The sequence below is a fragment of the Tribolium castaneum genome, chromosome 5, assembly GCF_031307605.1.
Source record: "Tribolium castaneum strain GA2 chromosome 5, icTriCast1.1, whole genome shotgun sequence".
Taxonomy (NCBI): domain Eukaryota; kingdom Metazoa; phylum Arthropoda; class Insecta; order Coleoptera; family Tenebrionidae; genus Tribolium; species Tribolium castaneum.
This window is the reverse complement of record NC_087398.1, coordinates 10,927,918-10,952,918: the sequence shown is the minus strand read 5'-3', so window position 1 is coordinate 10,952,918 and position 25,001 is coordinate 10,927,918. Positions and strand designations below refer to the sequence as shown.

General features: G+C 34.7%; 2 protein-coding genes and 1 long non-coding RNA gene across 5 annotated transcripts; 2 read left to right on the top strand and 1 right to left on the bottom strand.

The window, feature by feature from the left end:
• Positions 1-131: 131 nt before the first annotated feature.
• On the top strand, positions 132-23,439 carry usp (ultraspiracle). 3 transcript variants are annotated; one of them, NM_001114294.2, is made up of 7 exons: positions 132-430; positions 7,814-8,099; positions 11,150-11,254; positions 11,313-11,520; positions 11,575-11,795; positions 22,135-22,268; positions 22,317-23,439. In NM_001114294.2, the coding sequence occupies exons 1-7, from the start codon at positions 412-414 to the stop codon at positions 22,565-22,567; spliced, it is 1,224 nt and encodes a 407-aa protein (NP_001107766.2). In that variant the 5' UTR covers positions 132-411; the 3' UTR covers positions 22,568-23,439. The 3 variants fall into 3 exon arrangements, with proteins under 3 accessions (NP_001107766.2, XP_008192984.1, XP_015835211.1); XM_008194762.3 differs by lacking the exon at positions 132-430 and adding an exon at positions 3,963-4,471; XM_015979725.2 differs by lacking the exon at positions 132-430 and adding an exon at positions 7,666-7,702.
• LOC135266303 (protein neuralized-like) lies at positions 14,622-15,841 on the bottom strand. The gene is made up of 2 exons (XM_064356768.1): positions 15,767-15,841; positions 14,622-15,719 (listed from the first exon to the last, which is right to left on the bottom strand). The coding sequence occupies exons 1-2, from the start codon at positions 15,773-15,775 to the stop codon at positions 14,640-14,642; spliced, it is 1,089 nt and encodes a 362-aa protein (XP_064212838.1). The 5' UTR covers positions 15,776-15,841; the 3' UTR covers positions 14,622-14,639.
• LOC135266304 (uncharacterized) lies at positions 18,379-21,157 on the top strand. The gene is made up of 2 exons (XR_010334228.1): positions 18,379-18,543; positions 19,706-21,157. It is a non-coding gene; the product is annotated as an uncharacterized LOC135266304 (long non-coding RNA).
• Positions 23,440-25,001: the final 1,562 nt, after the last annotated feature.

Sequence of the window (25,001 nt, the reverse complement as noted above, 5' to 3'; positions counted from 1 at the left end):
TTTTCCCAAAAGTTGTAAACCGATTTGAAAAGCCCGCGCCGGATGCGATTGGCTACAGCTGTTCCAAGGTTACGTCTTCAACTTTCTAGCGACCGAGCGCCATCTGGCCCAGCTTTTCCGAACCAATTTTCAAGTGTTGTCTTTGGGGCCGTATTTTTCAAAATTGGTTAAGTTTGCGTGTGTGGGGCTCCCCGAACTTGGGGTTTGTTGAATGGGGCGCCTTTTTGGCGGGCTCTTAATTGACGAAGAGGGCGGGAAAGTGTGCCAGAGAAGTTAACGAGTTCAGTGGTAATCCGGCCATGTTTATTGCAGACAGAAACTGGAAAGTAGGCTTCGCGTTTGTGTATTGTTTTGAGTGAAAATTTTCAATTTTTCCGACTTGATGTGGTTTATGTGACTATTTTGAGGAGCATGGAGTCAACAGATAGAGGTATGTTATTCATTTTTGCCCAGATTTAGACACACTGTGAGGGATTCCAGACACAAAGGGCAATGGCAAAGTCAGGGTCGAACTATTTGGTTCACTGACCGCATTTACAACACGACCCCAAATTTACACACAAACCGAAAAAAAAACACAAAACAAGCCAAAACACACGCCAAATTCACCGAAACGACTCGAAAAACCCCCGAAATTTTAATTTCTTGATCCAAAAAAATGTTTCCATTACTCCACCAAAAGTCCCATAGAACATAAACCGGGTCCTAAGAACAATTTTCCCAAATTTCACTTTTGTATTAAAAAAAAACAAGAATCTAAATATTGTAGATTTCTTTCCGAGCAACAAGTGCCAGAAGATCCGGACAGGTGTCGCAACCAGTCAAGATAATTAATTCCCGCTGGCTCGAATTCCCACCCGTTCAAATAATTTTCCTGACCTGACCTGATTGCTGTATCGAGCTGACAGCCTTGACCTAAAATCGGAGCTGCGAAGGTCACCCTACCCTTTAATAAATTTTGATTTATCGAAATGAGATTCAAACTTTTTACAATTCAGATGTGATCGAGCAAAAAACGGAGATAAGTGCGATAAATTCGTTAAAAGATGATTGCGCAAAATATATTACAAACAAATGAATAGGCATGAAGATTGTCTATTGTTTCGTTTGTTGGTGGTTTTTCGTTCATGTTTTATAAATTTTATTTTCGATGTCGTCCTTGGGATTTGACAAGGTGATGGTAAATATAAATCTGGAAATGTTTCTGCTTCATTTGACTTGCCGAAACGTTTAATTAATTACAGTACGACATTCCAATTAAATATTTTTGGAGAGTAATTTCTCGTTTCTACGTTTCGGAGTGATGCTTTTAGCGTCACAATTAGTTAATTAAAGGTAAATTAAGTAATAACTGTCCAATAAACTCTTGCTTCTTTGAGTCGATAACATCAAAAAACACAATGTTGTAAAAGATTGTACATCATTGACCTTACCCGAGTGTTTTTTGCTTGGCATTGGGTTTAATTGACAATTTAATAATGGAAATGATTATTTAAGACTGATAAATGTGTTACTATAGTTGAGCTAATTTCGGATGAATAAACTTATCGTGATTGTTATCAATTTTTTATTCAATTTTCGTAATGTTACGAAATTTATTGAATGATCGTTTTTATGCTAGAATTTTATCTTGTGAGTTTAAATAGTCTTGTTTTATTACATGAAAGAGTCAATTTGAAGGGAGAAACAGAATGTTTAAACAGAGGTGACCTATTTCCGTGATCACGAACATCGAAGGACGGACAGTTTATCAAAAAGTTTATCTGTGTTACAAAAAAACTCGACACGATTTATTATTTTTTAAATTAATTGTTGAAAATAAGTGCAGTTGTAAATTTTACGACCAGCGATTTTAAACTGACAAGAGGCAGTTTCTTTAACTTTGAATTTTATTGTACAACTTTATATTCAAATGGTGATGCTAACTTTACTGCCATAAAACTTTTATCGAGTCTTTAGAGTGTGTGTGACATTTTTTGCTATAGTATTTTGGAATGTGTTGCGATTTTCTTTATACAAAAGAAGAAATCTTCTCAAAAACAGGGTTTCTGTGATTAATTCTTTATCGAATTGATAATTTTGCCATCATTTTAATAAAAATTATAAATTTTTGGGAGAAAGGAAGAGAAAAATACCAATTTTTTGGACTTCGTTCAGCCAGAAATCAGAAACGTAATTGTTTCGCCAAATGTAACCAAAAATACGCCGAAAATGGTGTTACTTTTTTATGTGAGATTTTATTGAAATGGAAAAAAGTTTTTGCGACCGTTTTAGCACGTTACCAGAAATGCGATTAGATTTTTTAAATAATTCAGTTCAAAATAAGTCGAAAAGTCGTTTATGGCGTCGTTTATAATTTATAACGTTTATAGTTTTGTCTTTTTTTCGAAAAACACCTGAAAGTTTACTTTGCTGGATCGAAAAGTACATTACTTTGCCCGTTTTTAGCACATTTTCAGTACGAAACTTGGTTTAGTAAAATTACACCAAAAATTAATCGAAAAATTGGGAAATTAGTACAAAAATGAAGCAGTTGTTGCATTTTTTGAGCATTTAACATAGTACTGAGAAAAAAATGCAGTTTTGTTTTTACAAATTCTGCGTTATACAGGGTTATTAAAAATTCTTGCAGCAACTCTTGGGTAGTAAATAAAGGATATCAAACTGATTTAAAAGTTTCTATGACAAAAAATTGTTTGAGCCTTTTTTCACGAGTTATAGCTCTTTAAAGTTAGATTTTTTGGTTGACAAAAACAACCCTTTTTTTAAATATAAAAAATTGCAAGATAATATAGGAGTACAAAAGGGAATGTTTACCTACAGTTGTTTAAGTAATTTTAATAAAAATTTCTGGACGTTAAAATAACTTCAAAATATAAAATACTTTCTTCTTTTACATTTCTAGAATCTTCCTATAATATTTTATTAAGTAATAATAATTTATTTATTAATTTATTATTGAATGTGCACTAAAAAGACTAAAAAATCACCAAATCGTGAAAAAATAGTGTTTTTTAACTTTTTTGACCCCTTAGACACATTTTTACATTTTTGAGCTAAAAATTCAGTTTTTGTGAAAGTTTGAAAGATCACAAAACTATCAAAAATTTCGGCGTTATGTTTGGATTTTCACTCAAAAACGCAAGTATTTTGCTAAAAATATACCAAAAAAATCACCGTGTATCAAAACTTTATTTTTACTTTTTGCAAACGAGTGTGTATACATTTTTCAGTATGACAATCGTTTATATTTTACAAAATTTCCATAAAAATTGCCGAAAAAAATTGAAACCGGAAATAGAATTTAGTAATTAGAAAAAATGACACTTCCTTCTCAGATTTTTAGTAAATTGTTGAGCTTGAGAGGTGATCATTGTAAAAATGAATTGCTTTATATTTCTTTTTTTTTGTAAATAATTGTTATTCTTTATGAATTTGGACCTTTTCTCCCCATTGTATTTAATATTAAATAACAGCTTTTTTGATGTTGCGCTAAAATAATTGTGTTTACGAACTCAATTTTTGATAAAAAAAATTACCGCCTCCTTGATTGTACCTTTGGTACCCCCATTTCCGAGAAGTCGACTACCGTAGAGATAAAAAAACAAAATCGATGTCCTTGTTCCTCCACCAAACAAATAAAAATCAACGAAATTTCGTCTGGCCGCCTAGATCGCATCGAAACCACCGTCATTACTTTTGCATCGCGTGATCTCATTCGTCAGTTTTCCCCTTGGGTAGCCTTGGCAGGTTTGCCAACTGTTGCACAAATCGTTTCGAAATTCCTCGAAAAAAAGCGCCGAATCGATGTCTACCGCCGCCGCCGCCGCCCCCAAAATTTTGCGTCGTTAATAATTTCGACAGTCTTTGCGCCAAAATGAATCACCGGCGAAATAATCGCAGTCTCGCCCCTCCTTTCCGCGGCCCCCTTCGAAATTGGTCGTCGCCGTCGTCGTCGTAGTCGTAGACTCGCAGACTGTTTGCGACTGTGAAGATCGAGGTCGGCGGCGTGCTAGAGACGCGCGTGTTTTGTTTTTACGACTTCCAACGCAGTCTCTGATCAATCCCGAATCCTGCAACATCGCCGAGGAGCCAAGAGTTTACATTGTATACCTATGTCTGGGTGTGCGTGTTTTTGTGGTGGTGTGCGTGTGGAAGTTATTTCTCGGAACGCTGGATTAAAAAAATGTGATATTAAATTATAATAAGGATTTTTATCTCGGCTGTCGTCTGCTGAGTTTATTGTTGTGTTGTGATTAAAAAATGTGTACACATCAAAAAGTCTGAAACACTTTTTACTCGTCTGGTGGAGTGTTGCTTTCATATTGTGATAAAGCCGGTCTGTGATAGTTACAATTTGCGAAAATGATGAAAAAAGAAAAACCGATGATGTCTGTGACTGCTATTATACAGGGGGCGCAAAACTGGAGCCGGAGTCTACCCAATTTCGGACCTCCGCACATGTCGCTAGGTATAAAAATTTGCAAGGATACATTCAAGGATTTAGCTCAGATAACAATTTGACACCTGTCAAGTCTCGCCAGAAAATCTTTGTTTTCTTTTTATCGTCGTCTTCATCTCCAGGTGTGACGCAGCTGTTGCTAATTTTTTTATTAGTGGCCTAATTTTTCTAATTTTGATAGTCCCACAGTTGCCCGGATGAATGAAAATAGACGCTGTTTTTTTCCTAATCGAGGAAATTGTTAAAATTCAAGGTCGAACAACAGCGGGATTTTTGCGTCGATACAGTTGGTTCTTTTTTTTGATAAAAATGGCTAGACGGGTTGCTTCATTTTATTTTTTATTGATTATTGGTTATTAATTGTACATTGTTTCGTTTATCGTAATAAAAATATTGACCAGTTTTATGGTGTTATCACAAGGGCTTTAACTGCATTTCGTGTGGACGCAGGAAGGAGATAAAGATGTCTCTACGACGAGAATAGATTTTCGTTGTTTAGGTGTAGTTCTAATCGAATCAATGCTTATTTATAGACGCTGATGAGTGGAGAATTTAAAAAAATACGTTAAATCACTGTGTAAATATTGAGTTGTGTGCGAAAATTTTTAATTAGGACGTTTTTATTTTTATTGTAACCTTGTTGCTCGATCCTAAATTTGGGCAAAGATGCAGTAGCGATGTGGGCGGTCAATATGAAAAAGAAGAAATGTTGTTTATTGTTGTTTACACCATCATTAAGACGCCCACTATTGTTGAATTTAAGAAGTTTTAGCAGAACGATGCTGTCACTTTAAACCGAGTTGATAAAAACATCGAGATGTTAAAATACCGTGAAAGCGTGCTAGTGATTAAATTACTGACAATAGTGTCAAAAGTAAATTGAAACTGGACAATTAAAAATGTTTTTATTTAAAATTTAATTGTTGATAACTTTGCATTTAACCACTGGCCTCTGGTGATTAATAAAAATCTAAAGTGCTGTCAGTAGCATTTTACAAAATAGTAATGATATCAATATAAAATGTTTTTTTAGTAACTTTGGTTTTATTTTGATGAAATTTTGCTAAACAATCACGTTTTGGTTAAATGTCGAGAGCTTTCGTTCTGATGATTTGTTATTTCAGTTATTTTCCAATTTTGCTGTAATAATTTTGAAATTTTTAATAAAACTTCAAATTATTTTCCATATTTGAGATTTTATTTTGTGTTGGAGGACGCAGAAAGGAATTTCCTTTGTGCAAGATGTTAGGGCAGCCAATTCTTGTACACAAACACAAAAAAAATAAAAAACTGCCTATTGTATCACCTTTACCGTATCTTATTTCTAGTTTATTGGTCAAAATTGGCATTCTATATAAAAGGATAGAACGTTTCCTTGAGAATTTTGTTTGAAATATGGGCACATTTTTCTTGGTAAAAAAGGAAAAGTGATCAGTCACGTTGATCCTCGTTGCGGTAGGCCCAACATCGTTTTTCCTTCTCCGAATTCCCAAACGCTTCACATGATTCATTCCGCTGCAGCCAGCAAAAAGCGCTAACCTTGCCGCCGAAGATAGATTTCTGGGATGTCGACAATAAAAAGTCTCCCGGAGCAAAGTCGGGACGATACGGAGGCGCATTGAAGCGTTTCAAGGCACATGGTATACATGTGCGTCTGAAAAATGAAAGTGACATTTCGCGGAAAACTGTTGATACTTTTCCAACACTCTAAATAAAAAATTCGGTCGCGATTTCTAGCGGAGCGAAAATTGCCGTGTCAATAACAGATTCCAATGTGATATTGGGAAAACAACTTTGGCAGGAAAATCAATAACGCACACGAGGGAAATTTTGCGGAAATTTAAACGAAAAGGAAAGTGCGTCACAAAACGATAACAGTTTTTTGACTTTAATGTTAAATTTAAATTTCAAGTGGCGTGGCAACTTGTTTTTTTTATTTCGTGTGTGAGGGAAGGTCAGATTGTTGATAAGAAATATGGATATTGTAATTGTGAAAGTAACCATAATAAGGGTTATTATATTACTATTAATTTTGGTTTAGATCAAATAACTTCCAGTTTGTGTTTAAACGACGGATATCTAAAGTTTATGATACGAAATGACGAAATTGAAGTTTTAAATAATTTTTTCTCATGATTCTTATGAAAATTTTAATCGGCAGTTTTTCTCAGTGTGTTAAAAGTGTAAAACTCAACAATTCTGAATTTTTTTTCAAGTAATTAGTGAATGGATTGGATTTCGATTAATTTAAAACGAATTGGTGCCGTGACGCTCGATGCGCCCTCATATTTACTCCACCGTACTATTTTTTTGGGTACAGAGAATCTGTATTATTTCGTATTATTTTGTATCCTAAGCTACAGTCCTCCGTAGTTCAAACTACGGATCAAAGTTGGACGTATTTGATTTGATGTACTCGTAAATAAAGGAAATTCAGCATAAATGCTGAAAAATTAATTATTGTTCGCAGAGAAGCTCGTGCATAGCGAATTGGCACAAAATGTAAATAATGTTTAAGGATTTCCGGAGGTCTCTACGTTTTGTACCTAATTGAACAATACTTGAAAATTTCGACTGATGGTTCCCGAAATTAGTGTTTGTTGGCTTGGTTGTTTTATTTTTGGATGATTTTCGCTAATACACTTTCCAACAGGGCCTAAAAATAAGTGCAAGCAAAAAACCGTGACATTGCCAACATAAAAAAATAGAACACAAAAGGTCGTTATTTTTCATTATTCACGGAGAACTGCCAATTGTGCCACCTCGAATTTATCTGGTCCGGATGACATTTGTTTAGAATAAAACTTTTTACGATCGCGACCAGCTTCCACGCTTTGGTTTGTATTTCGGCAACCTTGAGGGTTTTTTTCCTTTTCCCCTGTAAATAAAACTATTGTTCACTCGACTTAAAAAATTCCAGATACATAAATAATTAATTAGCGATCGTAAATCAACTTCCTGTACGATTCTCACTCTCGACTTTCATCGGTGTTATTAAAACGGCGGCCTGGCAAAAATCCTCGTCGGTTACTTTATTTTTACGTGTCCGACCTTGGCAAGTTTTGTTTTCTTTGAATGTTAATTTTAATGATAGTTTGCCGCTTCCTAACATATCTAGTTTTACTATAGCGTGTTTACGTTGAAACCTTGAACAAAAGTCGTCTGCAGGTCAAATCAGTATAATAATAAATAAGAAATTGTGCGCTGTTTTGGACGTCTTTTTTCGCCACCTGGAAGACGGTAATTTGCGTTATTATCGCCGGGAACAGACGGCGCCCCAAAAAAACATAATGAGAGCAATCTTTTCGTCTGAGAGCTAGATATCGATTTTGATGCTAAGTATTTTTTTAGCCCTTAGTCTGGACCAGAATCTCTCGATGGGCAGCTTGGGAGCACCCCAGTCCCCCTTGGACATGAAACCTGACGCTTCCACTTTGGGCCAGTTCAGCCCTCAAGGGCCCAACAGCCCCGTTTCCTTCTCGATGGGCGGGCACGGGACTCTCCTGAGTCCTTCGGGAAATACGCCCAATAAAAGCTCCACTTCGCCGTATCCTCCCAATCATCCCCTCAGCGGGTCCAAACACTTGTGTTCGATATGCGGCGATAGGGCGAGCGGAAAGCACTACGGGGTGTATAGGTGAGTCCAAAAGTAAAAGTCAAAAAGTAAAAACACCAAGGAACAATAATTTATTTCGTTTTTAACGCGTTTTTTTGTATGCTGACCTGATGAAGTTGAGACTTTGGAGCGAAACGCAAGACACTTCACAGATCAGAAGAAAAATACACAACTTCATTTTAAATATGCATGCAAAAATTTAATCCGATACCTCCTCTAGCAAGGAAAAAACAACTTTTAGAAAAATTTCTTTGAGAATGATACTTTTAAAAATTTAGTTGTAAGGAATTCCAGTTACAGTTTTGGAGGCGCACAATGGGTTCCGCTTGAAAATTGTCGGCAACTTGTCAAATTTCTTGTTAACTAACGTGGAAAGAAGTTCACTAGTTGGGGATTTTCTTGAGTAAAACACGTTCAATTGTAAATCTTTTTTTGAAAGTGCTTCGGCTATGAGTGAAAAAGGCATAGGATTGTGTGTTAATGTAGCCAAATTTTGAGCTTTTGTTAGAATTGCGTTAAAAACCCAAATAGTGCAATGAATTTAATTTCGATTTCTACATTTTCATGCTATCTACTGGTGAAAAAAGTATTAATCGTTTCTTTAGCAATCATTTAGTTCGAATTATGAAAACTTTTAATTATACGATTGTCTGGATTTTTTGAACTTTTTTAAAATTTTGTTTTCTCACAAAATATTCTTGTCTCGTATAAAATTATTTATTTATTATGGCTGCATAAATTGCCTCACTTGCGGTTTATGTTGGTAAAAAATTAGTAAAACAACATAAATATAGGGAGTTGGGATACATTTCCATAAGTTTGTTGATGAATAATAAACAACAAGGATAATAACTCCTAATATAAAAATGTTATAAATATAAGCTTTCACCCAAGGTTTATTTCCATCGGATTAACCCCTTCAAGGTTAAAATAATCGTTTTATTTTAGTATTCTAGCGTATTATACCCAAAAACACCCACAAAGTGTTATAATTAACCACAAAATGAGTTCATTGTGAAATATTAATAATGTAATGATCTAATAATTCCCTCTATCGATTAGTTATTATTTTCTGGTCTAAATTTACTTTTTGGCGTGTCCACCTTTATGATAAAATGTGGAAGCAACTTCATTGATATTTTTATTAATTAATTATATTTTCGCAGTGTGGTTGATAATTGATAAAACATCCAATAACCGATAAAGTAACACCTTTTGACTGCATGATAAAAAACCAGGATGTAAATAATAGTTTAATTTCTCCCGATGATAATTTAAATGACGTCTCAAAAGTGCCTCGACCCTGAGGTCGTTCCGCACTTCTTCCCATTGAAACATCGAAATGTAATTTTCGGCTGAAAATTTCCGGCCATTTATTCGGTCTTTCAGCCCGACATCATCGTCCTCATGGTCATAGGATGGCAGTGACAAGTGCACCATGACCATGGCCTCTCGCACATAGACCATTAATGTTGCATCATAGTGACCTTGTGGTAGCAACAAACTACTCGTTGATGATTGTTCTGCCCACGAGCCGTGAATCCTGCGAGTGCCTCAATTTTTGCCATAGTTTATTTAATCATTTGGTTTTTAATGGAAATAATAAATGACATAATTATTTTTTGGCAGGTACTGAAAATTATTGGGCAATGGCAACAGGCGGTGTTTATGGTGCCGTCTATTCTTGTGCGTAAATAAAGATGAGAAATCGTTTTGTCATTGTTACAATAATTATAGTAAAATTTTATTGGTTTTGACAACCAGTTTGGATAGAAATGTGTGGCATTCATGTATTTTTTTCGTTGAAATTTACAATGTTTTGATAAGTTTTATAGTGTGTGTAGACGCGAAAATATAGCAAATATTTAAGTTATTGATGCCAAAATAATCGTTCAATGAAAAATTTTTACAACACAGTGGCCGTCAAAACTACTTAACAATGTTTAAAAAAGGGATTATAAATTACATTTATCTACAATAAAACACCTGTTTTGCCCCATCAAGCCTTGAAAAATCACAATTTTATGACTTGTTATACTGAACGTCTATAAATAATTGAATGGAAAACGAAATTGTTTTGTTTCGCTTTCCTTGGTGTTGTCAAAGTTGTGCCAAAGGTTAGGGCCACAATTAATTCCAGATGGTTGTATTGATGAATATTTTCGTTCAGAAGGAGGTTTTTGATTACAAGTTATTTATAATTTTGATCGCGTAGGCAGATCATCAGATTCCTGTTCATTGTCATTATCAGGAAATTTCGCTACGATTTCTTTGATTTTTACTTAAACGTGATACGTTCATGTGATTTTGCAATGCATTGTGTGGGCATTGTTATGCTGGCGAAACCCAGTTATTTATGATCAATAAATTTTAATAGGTATCTAAAAATTGTTGCAAATGTCAAAAATATCATAAAACATGTCGACAAATATAAACCCGACCTCATATTGTATTTTTGGTGGCGAACGCCTTAAATAATGCAGCCAATAAAGATATGCAAATAAAATGAGAGAACAGTCCGTGCCTCTCCATAATTTACCAAGTAGCTCAATTGTCGCCAATCACGTGTTTTTAAGTAAACGTTGAATTAATTTATGCAAACACGCACGCAACATCATCTCGTGTGAGTCATTTGAAAAACACGGTCAAAATGCACCCAATTCCAAAACTGAGGCAGGTCGACCTTGGTGAGACCAATCGAAAGAATTGGTTTTGACAAGTATTTGAATCGATTTTTTTCGAGTTTGGCAAAATGAGAGACCTTGACGTGCTGCTTTATTCATATTTTTTTCGCCATTATTAACAATTCTAACGAGAGTACCTACGAGAACAGGTCGATGAGATTAAATTAAGAAAATTATAATTGTGCATCTGTTATGTGTTTTTTGTCCGCAGGTGTAAGGAATTTATTAATAATAATTCTAGTACGAGTTTTTAATTTTATCCAGGATATTAACGACTAATAGTTAAGATTCAAGGATGCTCACGATTCCGCACAATTACATAAATTCAATCTCCTTTAAATAAATTAAGTTGGAAATTATGTAATCCTGATCGATTGTTGTTTGCAGCTGCGAAGGTTGCAAAGGATTTTTCAAGAGAACGGTCAGGAAGGACCTTTCGTACGCCTGTCGAGAGGAGAAGAACTGCATCATCGATAAAAGACAAAGAAACAGGTAGTGATTGTGTTGAAGCGTGCGATTTTTTTTACAAAACTTTACGTTTTGTTGCCAGGTGTCAGTATTGTAGATATCAAAAATGCCTCAATATGGGGATGAAGCGGGAGGCCGTCCAGGAAGAACGGCAACGAACGAAAGACAGAGACACGTCCGAGGTGGAGTCGACATCGAATTTACAAGCAGACATGCCTCTGGAGAGGATAATCGAAGCGGAGAAACGAGTCGAATGCAACGATCCCTTGGTGGCATTGGTGGTAAACGAGGTAGCGCCATCTAACGGGCCTTTTGTTCGTTTCCTTAACAACTGTATCTTGTAGAATAATACCACTGTGAACAATATCTGTCAAGCAACACACAAGCAACTGTTTCAATTGGTCCAATGGGCGAAGCTCGTACCTCATTTCACATCATTGCCGTTGACAGATCAGGTGCAATTGTTAAGGGCGGGATGGAATGAATTGCTCATAGCCGCCTTCTCGCACCGGTCGATGCAAGCACAGGATGCTATAGTTCTAGCGACGGGATTGACAGTCAACAAGTAAGTTTAGTCTGCAGTCGGGCGCAACAAAACAATTTATTTGTACGGTTTTATAACGTCAACTATGACGGCCCTACACAAGGGACACAGTCCGTCACCTTGCCCTTTCCACAGTTCCATGGCACACGTATAACACAAACACATGTGTGCACACTTGTAAATCACTGTATCGGCTTCTCTTTCACAACAAATCAAACATTCGTGTTCCTCCGTTGTTTCTGGTTTGTTCGGTGGGGGTGAATGTAGAGGAGGGGCCGACGGTGCCGTATCAAGAATTTCCATCGAGGGTGCTGATGGTTGTAAACTTTTTTCAAAGTTTTGAGTGCCATTACCGATGAGTTTGATTGAAACTGGATTTTCGAAAAAATAAATCAAGGCCCACATCAGTCCTTTCGTTTGTATTTTCTCATCTAGGTGTAGTTCACCTTTTTGTTGGTCGTCTTTTTCGTAAATTATCCGACTAGTTGGTGTTATTTTAAATGTTAAAATTGCGTTCTTGGTTAAGTGTTTTTTGTCGATAGGTAGAGCCGTGTAATGCAATTTTCTGATAAGGTCGAGATAGGTGTATTCTCGGATATCTTCAAAAGGTACATCGTTTGGATTTGTATGTGTGATTCCGAAGCAAAACGCCGAAGCTATTGAATTATAATCTGACAGTTCCATTAATTTTATGGTGATTTTTTCGTCGATTTCGATGGGACGTGATGAAAAGACGAATCCGGGATTTGCAACACGTTTGGCTAAGCTTCCATTTTGCGATAGTGTGATTCCCCGAGAGTGGATGTTGTGAAATCGTAAATTACAAAACTAGATAAAAATTTGAGTAGAATTTTGTGAGTTTGTGAAATTAAGTTATTAGCTTACCGAGGACATTTTAAGTTGGAAGAGTTTTATTTATTACGACTTAGAAAAAATCTTGCCGAATTGATTATGGTTTACAGTATAGCTACACTACAACATAGATAAGGGCCCGCCATGAAAGTTTTATTTATCACAGATAACTACAGATAAATTATAATTTTATATCTAATAAAACTAGATTTGTTAATTATTTATCGGAAACGTACTGTTTGTTTGTTCTACTGCGGGAGATTTTATTATCCGCTTTGCGGACGATTTCAATAATGCAAATAGTCTAGTAGTTCGTCGATTTATAAAAAAGTGATTCAATAAAATATCTTATCAGATAGAAAAACCGGTAACTTACCTTGTTGTCTCAAATTTCGTCAACTTATTTAAAAAAAACACACGTTACACATTCATTTACACCGTCGTTTTCTGCCAGAATAAAGTGACAACATTTTTACCGTTATGAACCAATAAGTTTTCAGTTTAATAAAAAATTTTACAAAATCAATTATTTTCAACAAAACTCGTAATTAGATTATCGTTTTAGCCAGAATAAAGCAATTTCGGTTTTTGTCCAGTGATTTTTGCAGCATTTGGACAAGGAATCCTCTGATACTAAGCGCTTTCAACAATAACTCATGTTTCAGTCCAAAACTCGCTGCAGAAAACCAGAAATAGCTACATTCTGACGCCAAAATTTCTTACTTAAAAATGACAAAACCCGCTGTAGAAAAGCTAAAATCGCTTTAGACTGTTTGAAAACGTAGATTTACACACCAGTTTTCATTAAAGCGTTGGTTTTCTTTCTCTAAAGCCGCAAAAATCACTGTATAAAAGTTGAAATTGCTTTATAGGATTGATTAAGTCACTCCAAAGGAAAAAAAAGTATTTTCCAGAAGAAAAGACATTTTTTTTTTATTAAAAAAACTCATACTCGTACATTCGAATTTCAACAAATACTTACGCCAATATTCTGGAAACCAACAGGAAATCAATAGAATTAAAAGAATATACCGGGTGATCGGTTTCCTACCCTAAAACTCATGCAAATTATGATTATCTTTGTTTTTAAGTATTCCCATCGTTTTTCTAAGCAGTATAAGATTGACTCTAACATGACCTTAGAAACTATAAGAGTCAAAAATAGTATATTTTTTGAGAGTGTTCGGGTTTGAAACTGATCATCCGGTATAATTCAATGCATTTTTCATATTTTTCAAAAATTTAAGCAAAAGACATTTGAGAAAACTACAGACAATTGACGCCTCGAAAACCAACTGAAATCGTCGATTTTTTTAAAATAAACTAACAATAGTATTATATGTCTCACTCCAGTTTACACTTGTTTTTAATGTAAAGACGCGTCTGAAAACCAATGCATATTTTTTATAAACAGTTAATTGTTGTGAGCACTCGTGCCAACTTAGTGAGTAAAAATTTAATTACAAACAAATCATTAGAATCACATGAATAACTCTGACTTTTCTGCACTTTTCGATAATAATAACCGTTCTATTTTGTTGAATTTATCTTTTCTTGAAAGGTTAAATATGGTGCAAAATTCCAGTTATTTAATAAATAAAAAAAGAATAAGGGAAGGAGGTGTAACGTCCTTGGTTTATGTAAGGGATAAAGCCATAAAGTGCAGAAACTTGATTTCGAATCGTGGAAAATGACAAGAACTTTTAAATATTATGAGATCGAAAATATACTAAATTTGTACAAGTCTTAAAAGTGAAATGTCACCTTAGCCACATCTTATGCTGTGTAAAACCAAAAACTAAAATGTGTCTTCCGCAGGCACAGCGATTTCATGTTACTAATTTTTTTTTAAATCGATTTATAAAGCCCTAAAGTCGTATATCTTCAAAAGATCTTATTTATTTTTAAGGTTTTAGTGCAGTCAAGTGTCAATCACACATTTGATTTGATATTGTTTGGGATTTTGTTACGTAATTTCAAATCAAAATTAAAATGAAATTTGTAATAAATTATTTACTTGTAAATTTTTATAACATCTTTAGCCGGCGCTCGACAAATCGGACACCTCCTCTCTCTATTCCTCTGCCACTGTTGCATACATTCGAAACACAAACACATATGTCCGCACGGATATAGCGCCGCTTCTGTCTCTTTTTCACAACAAATAACACAGTCGGTGCCTTGTTTTTGCTTTGGTACCATTTTACACCCACTAGACTCCACTGATGTCGATGGTACCGCGTCTAAACTAGTGGTCATTTCAATTTTTTCCACTGAACCCAAGTGCACAAACCCCCAAAGTGGAATACTGTGATCGACGTGGACCACTTTGAGTAATAAAACGTCGTTTTTCCAAATTTTCATTTCGCCTTTTTCGTTTATTTTAAAGCTGATTTCGTCGTAACGTGTAAAATGCCAAGTTGGGTCGTCTACAGGGACCCAGTATTCGGGTCGGTCTACTAAAAATTTGGGGTCTTGGGGTAACGTAGTGGTAGCGTGGTTGGGGTCAAAGGAAGTCACCCCGAGGACAATTCTACCACTGGAAAGTATTTTAATGAGGACTTGCTCGTTGATTTCGAGGGGTTTAGGAGTGAAATAGTAACCAGTTGTACATTCGTTAATTAGTTGAATTTTGGTGGATGTTCCCCAAATGTCTATCACGGCCCATAGAGGGCGACCAGTTTCGATTTTTTTGTCACAACGGCCCTTCTCCTCACCGTTGGCCCCATAGTGGAGAACACCCGAAGGAGTGGCGTAGAAAAATATAGTTTTGTCTTTGGTGCAAAAATACTTAGAAAGAGAACAAATCCAAAATCCTGGTGTGTGTTTGAGTTGTTCTGGAGTACAGTTTGGCCAATCGTATTGAAGATTGGCGGGGTCAAAGGACGTGAAACCGATACTGATGAGGTCGCTACGTTCGAGCGAAACGTCGAGAATTTTGAACTGGATTTTTTGTGTTGGGGCAACAGGGCTGGATATGAATGTTAGGCCACTTTGGTTGGTTCCGAAACGACGAGCTGTTGACATATTTTGGGACAGTACGATGTTTTGGCCGTGGCTTTCGTGGAATTTTAAATGCGTTTTAGGAAAATTCTGAAACGGGGAGTGTGAGCGACAATTTTTTCGAAATATTGACTTACTATTGGCATGGTTGCAGAGGGTAGCAAATTGTGTTGGTGTAATTAGTTATCGGTCTGATAAGTTATCGATAGATAACTAACGGAGCGAATAGTTAAATGATTTCTTATCTCATTGGTTCAAAATAAGTGCTCTTGGTGTTTCAAAATAATTTCAGTAATAATAATAATAATAATAATAAATAGGTTTTTATTAAAGAAAAATAAAACATAAATAAATAAATAAATATACAACTCTAGCGAAGTCTAGCCGAAGGCGTTCAACTCAACATCAGAAAGAAATAAAAATAAAAATATATAAATATTAAACAATAATAAAAAGAATATTTAAAAAAAACTTAAGACTTAAGTCATTTGGTTCTTAAAGAGACCAATAAGTTCATGAAGTATCATTGACGGATAAATGTTAAATACTGTTTTTAGACAATGTGTAGTAGGATGTAGTTTTTTTTAAGTTGCTTAAGCTGTTCATTTGGTCCCTAAATTTTAAAATTAAAAATGACGTCATAAATTACTATAGCATTTAATAAAATCAAATCGAACTGTTCTAAAAATGTCATTAGTTTTCGAGAATTTATATTCAAAATTCTTATAAATGTTTGAGTTAATATTTTATAAATGGCACTTCACTACAGCGATTTTTTGGTTAAAGATTATGCTCAAGAATGATTTCTAATTCAATAGTCAGACATTCCATTTTAACGGACGGGACACTTTACACACATTTTTAGATTTTATTTTCACTTTTTACGAACAGTATCAGTAGAAATACATTTTTCTGTATAGGAACTTAGTGCCAGTCAAATTGTTTGAAATCTACAGTAAGAGCCACATTTTTAAAATTTGAAATACGAGCAGGAAAAAGAAATACAAATTGATGACAGACGGGGCACAAAAAAGACTTCACATTTTTATAATCATAAAATTCTGTTAATTTAAGAGGCACTAATTCCAACAACTATTTTTGAAATGAAAGGTGGAACGTGTTAAAACTTCTGAAATCAGAAAACCGAAGAATAAAGCAATGTTCTGATTAATTTACTTTTTGATGACACATGACGGACGGGACAAAAAATTATTCAACAGTTGTAGTAAGCCAGTATTTATGTTATCGCCTACAAGGCAATGTATGTAAATTTTAGAATCCAATGAATTACTTCAATTTAAGTGATTATTCTCTCCCAAAAAACTTAAAGTTACTAAAATCATGTTGCATTTTTCCTGAAATGGTTGTTATATTGTTTTTGAGCGACTGTTTTTTTAAATAAATTATTGAAGTTGCGTTTAGAGTTTATTACGACGATTTTCCGAATTTGGCCGGAATTGTGATAAACTTATCTGAAAAATCTTGACCTAAATGTGTCTTTATACATTGTTAGTCAAAAATTAGCCAGAAAATACCCAAATTATTGTTTTTTCGGGCCCACTTTTCTTCCTATTTTGCAGTCATTTTAAGCAGTTCATCGAAGAAGCTTTTTTGTAATCTAACGAATTGTTTTTAAAATGTTTACTTTTCGAATTATGTGTAGCATTTGTAACTGTTTACTTCGTTGAAATGAAAAAACACGTGTGCATTATTTTTTGTTTTTAATCGTCGCAAAAGCTTGTTGAAAAATTCACCTCCCCAAAAATAAATCTGCAAACCGGGCCAAAATTTCTCGCAATCTATTTTAAACAACGTAAACTAGTTTCGTTCGAAATGTGTTATCGACGTAGTGCGCTGCAATCGCAGATTGCGATAAGCCCTCTGAAAACAAATGCGATACAAAACATGAACCCCGAATGCAGATAAACAGTGCATCGGACCAGAATGGGGCAAGGACAAGTAAGCAAATTAGCATTAAAAAATCGAGTGGGTTTATTTATTATTTATTCAGTCAGCGTCCACAAAGACATTTTTCCATCCCAGCCACGGGAAAGACACCGAACTGTGTGAGGAAAACTCGGTTGCGGTGCGTGTGGAAAACACGTCAAAATCCTGGTCCAATGGATTAGTCTTCAGCGCGCAAGCCGTCAAAACCAATCAAAAAATCTACGTCGAGTTGATCGTCGTTTCGGGATCATCGCACGACGTCCTCAGTGTCGGGTTCACGTCGCAGGATCCCGCAGGAACGGCTGATCAGTGCGAGAACGAGGGGAATTCCTGGACCGGTTCGCTGTCGAAACACTTCTGTACGGAAGGAGCAGTGTTCTATTTCTACGTCAGTAATTCGGGGGTGATTCATTTCGGAAAATTGGACGGATGCGAGAAAAAAATCCTAAGTAAAAAGGTCGAGACGAGTCGGTCGCTTTGGGCCGTTATTTACATTTGGAATGAGCCGACGACTATCCGATTACTGGGCCAGCGAGAGGCGAAACTGGTGAAATTTTCGGGAAAAAATGACGAGAAAAAATGCTTGGATGTTGGTGAAAAAAAGATAATGAAGGAGGTCGGGACTGATGCTGATTTTGCGAGCGAGGATTACGTACTGTGTATTATTTGTTGCGGAAGTGGCCGAGATGCGGTTTTTTTACCCTGTAGACACATGTGCACCTGCTTTCGCTGCGGAGTGATGGTGCAAGAGAGCGACAATTTGTGCCCGATTTGTCGGAAAAGGATAGGCAGTATTGTTAGAGTTTATAAGTCGTAACAAATATTTATTTTGTACTAGTATATAATTTTGTAATGACGTGTTTTTACTTCATTGTTTTCCTCGTCTTGTCTCCTTTGTCTAAACAGAGAACATGGAAATGCCTATTTTCTTCCTAAATCTTCTCTATACAACATAGTACATATAACAGTTAGTAGTTTATTATACCGGGTTCGTCAAGTTTTACACTCAGGCACTTTATACACTTTATAAATAAATATATTCCACTGCACTGATATCCAATCTCACTAGGAAAAAAAATTTTTTTCTATTGATTCATTTGTCCAATAAAAAAGATAAAAACCATTTGACCAAAAAATCACATCAGCTGTTTTTTACATCAATGGATCGGAAATACGAAATAAAATTATTCTGCAAAAATGTGACTTGAAAAAAATCGTTAGAATTGGATTAAAAGCTATTTTGATATTATTCATCGGAAATTTCAGTATAATTTATGAGGGACAAGATTGAGTAGTGATAAATTTCCGCTACAAAAGGACCCACTACCTACCCCAATAACAGTAATAACTGCAGAAATTTTACAACTAGCGGCACGGTCCCATCGGGCGGTTTTAAAGCCAGGACCGGAATACGCATACTAACGTGATAAAAATGTTTTTATTAAAAAATTACATCAGATGTTCAAATTGATGACTATTTTGGTTTAAGCACAAACGAATTCTTCGTTTACAATTTGCATGAACCCTTGCCGTAAGATTTAAAGATTAACATTCCATTTACAGTAAACAGATAAAATAAATGGTAATCCGGGCCTGAAAAATTCTTACCAGCTGCCTCAACCTTCAGACCCAACAATGATCGCGTGCCAATTTTACGACAAATGCAATAAATTTTTGAAAACCACCACCCTGATAGAGACCTTTTGTGGAAGTGATTTACAATTTTACCAAAATTCATGGGAAAAAAGCTGTTCCAATATCAAAACAGAAATTAAAAATCAACGACACATTTTCTCAAAAATTTAATTAGGCACTTTGATACACTTCCTCAAAATACACCTATGGACCAAAGATCGTTGACATTAGACTATAGTTAACTAACCGAAAGTGAAAAAACACACCATACAAGTAATCATTTTAAAAGTTGGTCAAATAGTTCTTCTATATAATAAAATCACATACGATTTTTTTTAGAATTTTAGATAAATTACAAAGAGGTGAAAAGTGCCTGAGTGTAAAACTTGACGAAGCCGGTACAAGTAAAGAAAAGTTGGCATTATCTGCTCGTGATTCCTCGCAGATAATGCCAACTTTTCTTTACGTGTATAATACAATGTTTTCTGTTATAGATGCATCGAGAAATTTTTGTTAAATTTTTTCACCGGTACAATAAAAAATCACCAATAGAATAAAAAAATCACCAAATGGCTACTTTATTCTATCGAATTTTTGAATATGGCCAATTTTTCAGTGGCTCAGATTATTTATGTAGGTACATGGAGAGTAAAGTTACAATAGTTATTAAAGAAATAAGTCCTTTGTAATGGAAAAGCTGCTATGACACTTAAAAAATTTGTAAATGTTGACGCAGATGTTTAAAAAAACAGGATTTGGCTTTGACAGACACAAATGAATAACAAACAAAATAACAAAATGTTACTTTCCAAAATAATTATTTTAAGTAGGCAAAAAAAACATTATGCTCAAAAAAACGTACTCTATGGGTTAAACGTTAGTGGTACTGGGCATACACTGACTGGAAAAACATAATATTAAGTGATAAATCTTAATTTGATGTATACGTTGGAGGTTCTGAAACTCTCGAAAACGAGTAATAAGAACCAACCAAGAGATCGTTCACAAAGACTGTCTCAAAAGTACGGTTTTTGCTAAGAAACAAATGGTATGGGGATACTTGATTGCAAAGAGTGTGGGTTTGAGTTCATACATGGGACAGTAAACACCATCAAATATACATTTTGCATAAATATTATTACTACCGACTAAAAAATTATGTCCCGAAGGTGCCATTCTGTCCATTGTCACACAGCAAAACTTTTAAAATAATGATTCGGTAATTCTGACATTAACATTATGTCTTGACCAGCAAATAAACCCGATTTAAATATCAGTGTGACATTTTGACAAAGAATGAAAAGTTATCTTAGAAATCTTCCTCAGTGGTCATTGAAACTTTATAAAATAATAGAACATAGTTGAAACAATAGAACGTGCCAGCTTTGTTAAAAGTATGCCAACGGGAATTCGAGCCGTCATTAAAGCCAAAGAAGATGTCACAAATTATTAAAAAGTTTTTTTTTGTCAAAACAATTAGGTACTTGTTAGATATTATTCCTGTTTTTTTTAATATTATATTAAATATCAAGTGCTTTAAACTAGTTTTTAAATAGGTCATAAGTCACAAAATAAACGTACTTCTTCAATTTTTACTTTTTTTTAAACATTCATTAGCTTGACGTGCCTTTTCCTTGCAAAAATGTGTTCGTCCAAACATTTAATTGTTATTATAATAGCTGTCTTTCCTCTAGGGTTGCCAGGTTTTAAACATTCAAATGTATGGCTGCTGCTAAAAAATATATGAGTAGTTAAAAAAGTATGTGAAGTCCAAAAACATGTATGTAACTGGTTGTGTCTTTTTAAAACTGATTTTTATTGCTTTTAGCCCCTATCAGTACTTGATTGTTTGTACTTATTTGTACGTATGTGCAGAATTCTTTGCTTTAAAAAATTTAAACGAAATAATAACTTCATTTTTATTAAATAAAGCACTTGCTTTATTTCGAGTCTCACTCCATTTATTTTTCATAAATGAAATAATACGCTTTACGTATGAAGTACACTCAGGCTTGCTTAAAATACTTAACCAAAAAAATACCCCAAAAGAGAATAAAATTATTTGAAATCCACAGAAAAGTATGATACAGTTGTGGACAAAATAATATAGGACAATTTTTTTTCGCTGGTGTAACCTCTCTAGGAGATCATGATTAACATGAATTTTAAATTTTAATTTTAGTAATACTGTAGCGGAGAGCAATTCGCTTTCAGTTTGAGAAATTATTTCCTAAATACTAAATTTTATAGAAAGTGCAACAAGACTTGTCCCATTTTTTGTCCGCAGGTGTACTATCTTCTCTTCCGTGACAGAAGTAACTGTTTTCGAAATATAAGCAAAAAACCAAAAAGAAAACTGTAACTGTTACTGAACAAAAATGTAATTCAGTTTTCAATGTTTGAGACGAAGACGAAAATGCAGCATCTAAAGACGACTCTGAAGATTTCAGTGACTTAGACCCAATAAATTTAGTGTATTTTAAATCACAAGACATTTTTTGTTAAAGCACATTTTTTTTTAATTATTAATTATTTTCAAACTTATATCTCGCTTATGGTTAGTCGTACATAAAAATTGCAAATAACTATTTTGTAGAAAATTTTATGAGCTTTAATTTTGGTGAAAAGACAAAAATTGATTGGAGTAATAGTTTTCGAGATATAAGCAAAAACTCATAAAAAAACTTCTTTAACCTATTCCCCCTCTTCGAGCTTGCCCTCCAGCCTGTTAAAAAAAAAACTCCAACTCTATAAAATTTTTTGAACGATTTGTCTAATTTGACTGGGGTAATAATCATATTAATAACAATAACATTAGTGTGTGTAAATTATTTGAAAAGTGTGTAAAAGGAGATAAACCCTATTTTCCAATGAAGCCGTCGAAAAAATCGTATGTACAATTGTTTTTTTTTTTTTGTTGCAGATCGACTGCACACGCTGTCGGCGTCGGCAACATCTACGACCGCGTCCTCTCCGAGCTGGTGAACAAAATGAAAGAAATGAAAATGGACAAAACGGAATTGGGTTGTTTGCGGGCGATAATTCTCTACAATCCTGGTACATGTAACTAACAAATGTCAATGGTTTTGAATGTTTTGGTTGCAGATGTTCGAGGGATAAAGTCGGTGCAAGAAGTGGAAATGTTGCGTGAGAAAATCTACGGCGTCCTCGAGGAGTACACCAGGACGACTCATCCAAACGAGCCTGGAAGGTTTGCCAAATTATTACTTCGTTTGCCGGCTTTAAGGTCCATTGGGTTGAAATGTCTCGAACATCTCTTCTTTTTCAAACTGATCGGTGATGTCCCGATAGATACTTTCCTAATGGAGATGTTGGAGGGCACAACGGATTCGTAGATCGGAAGGCAGGGTTTAGTGTGTCGGGCATAATCGTCTTTCCCAAAACATTTTATTTTTTTAAATATTTAACTTTACAAATCTGTGATTTTTATCTATTAAATGGAATATCTCTTTAAATTTTTGGAAGAGGGTATTATTAGATTAATCGATACGGGAAGACTCATTTTTGGATTATTGCGTTCGTTGTACAATAGTTGATACACATTAGGGTATTTATTTTTTATTTATAATTAATAGCTTCGAGTATTGTTGAAATTATGCAAGTTTAGAATAGATCTCACTTGGACGCTTCAGTTACTTTTAGTCAGATTGGAGGAACAAGGGCCTAGTTTGAGCCACAGCCTCCTCGTTTTTGGGTTGTCTGCGGTTTGAGCCAATCAAAGATGTGCGCAGGGAAGTCAGTTTTAATCAATTATAACGTAACCCTAGATTAGTGAAACGTAGTGTATTTCAGAATCATAACGAGAACCATCATATCACGTCATTTGTTACGCCCTATATATTATACGAATAAAATTATGTTAATTTTCCTTTTCTTTCATTGTTGAATGATGCAAAAAGTGCCTGTGATTTTAACAAACCACAGCTCTGTGCACTTGGATCGGTGTTTTTCAGTATTATGTTTTTTCTTTTGGCAGCTTTTGTAAATAGTCATTAACATTCCAGTGTACTAGATGAAAAGCGCCGTTACTTAACTCGCTGGCCTACAGTTGTTAGAAATCTCTATGGTCGTTCACTGTGTGTATATAAAACTGTTCAAGTTTCGATATTTTAATTGTTAATTATAATTTATAGTTTATAGCATCTAATACATTAAACTTTTATAAAGATATGTCACTATGTAACAATAAATTTTTCTTTCCAACGAACGCCCAACCTTTCAGTACACCAAACAATAGTTCCTCATTTTACATCTGTTTCTTTACTTTCTTTATAAGTAGATGTAGGTCCAAGAATTTTTTTTATTAAATAAAATACTTGTTAATATAGTTTATAGGAATTTATGATTTTCGAATTATGATTTGAATTGTATTGTGAATTAAAAAAAACATTTTATAGGTAATTTTAAAATACAGGCCTGAGATATTTTGAATTTTTGTTAACTGTTCTCAATTCTTAGATATAAAGCAAAAATTAAATTCAATTTTAATACATCTCTCTTAATGCGTAGCTAGTTGGAAGTCTTCTTCAGCAGTGTTTTTTTTGTAACAATTTTTCTAATTTTCATTAGGTAACCGTTTCAAAAATATTTTGTAATCTGCGGTTCTCCTTCATTACAAGTAATTTATTTACCAGTTTAGTTTTCAATTAAGGTTTATTTTTACAAAATCCAAGTATAAATAACGTAACATTTTGTGCTTAATTATTAATTTTATTTCGGGGGCTTGAGGAGGCCCACCTGCCTCAAATACCGCACGATAAAGGGGGTCGCAGTCAGCGTGATCCCCAATCTCACTGGAGCGAAAACTTTATGAACGGCGTAAGCCACTGCAAATGTGCCAGCATTTGTGGCCACTTTGGTGGCAGTCTCACCACTGATTCCAACCGATTGGATTAATTTCGGTGCGTCCAGACCACTAAAAAACAATTAATTATTTCAAACTCTGGCTTAAATGATTGGGGAAACCTTGAAACTAAAACATAGCAAACACCTAAGGAAACTAATGAAATGCCTACATGGAAAACGATCACTGTCGAGCCATACTCAGCCACTGCCTTCTTCAGTTTATCTTTGATACTTGTGGGGGCATTGTCTTCAGGTTGGGTGTTTTTCAACCGAAGGGCAGGTACGAGTAATGGGGAGTTTTTCAAACTGACACTTTTATTACTTAATAACCACAAGTTCCGGTGCGAATAATAATTTAATTTTGATATGTTTCGTAATAAGTACATTGTTAATTTGTTAAAATGGAACTTGAACCGTAAACATTATTGTTGAAACGTCATTGTGACATTTTAAACGTCAAACAACTGTCAAATATTAATCTGTTCTGTCACCAGTGGCGTAACATTTGTCAGGGTTTAAGGGAAAATAAACAACAACAAAATTATCACATTTTATTTTCCGAGCGGGCTCTAAGTCCAATTTTAATACCATTGGCTGACTTTAGGACGGTTTCAGCAGCTAAAACCAACTCGTGGTGTGGATTGGCTGGGGTTAATTCAAAATGGCGGATCACCTTCGAAATCAGACTTTTCATTTCCAACATGGCAAATTTTTGGCCTAAAATAACATATCTATTTTAATTTAACTGAAAATTAACAAACCTATGCAATTTCTGGGTCCAGCACTAAACGGTATGTAGGCATAAGGGGGCAAATTGGTCATGTTTTCGAATCTTTCTGGAATAAACTTTTCCGGTTCCGGAAAATAATCGGGATTTCGATGAATACCGTAGATAAATATGGCAACGTTTGTTTTTGCGGAAAT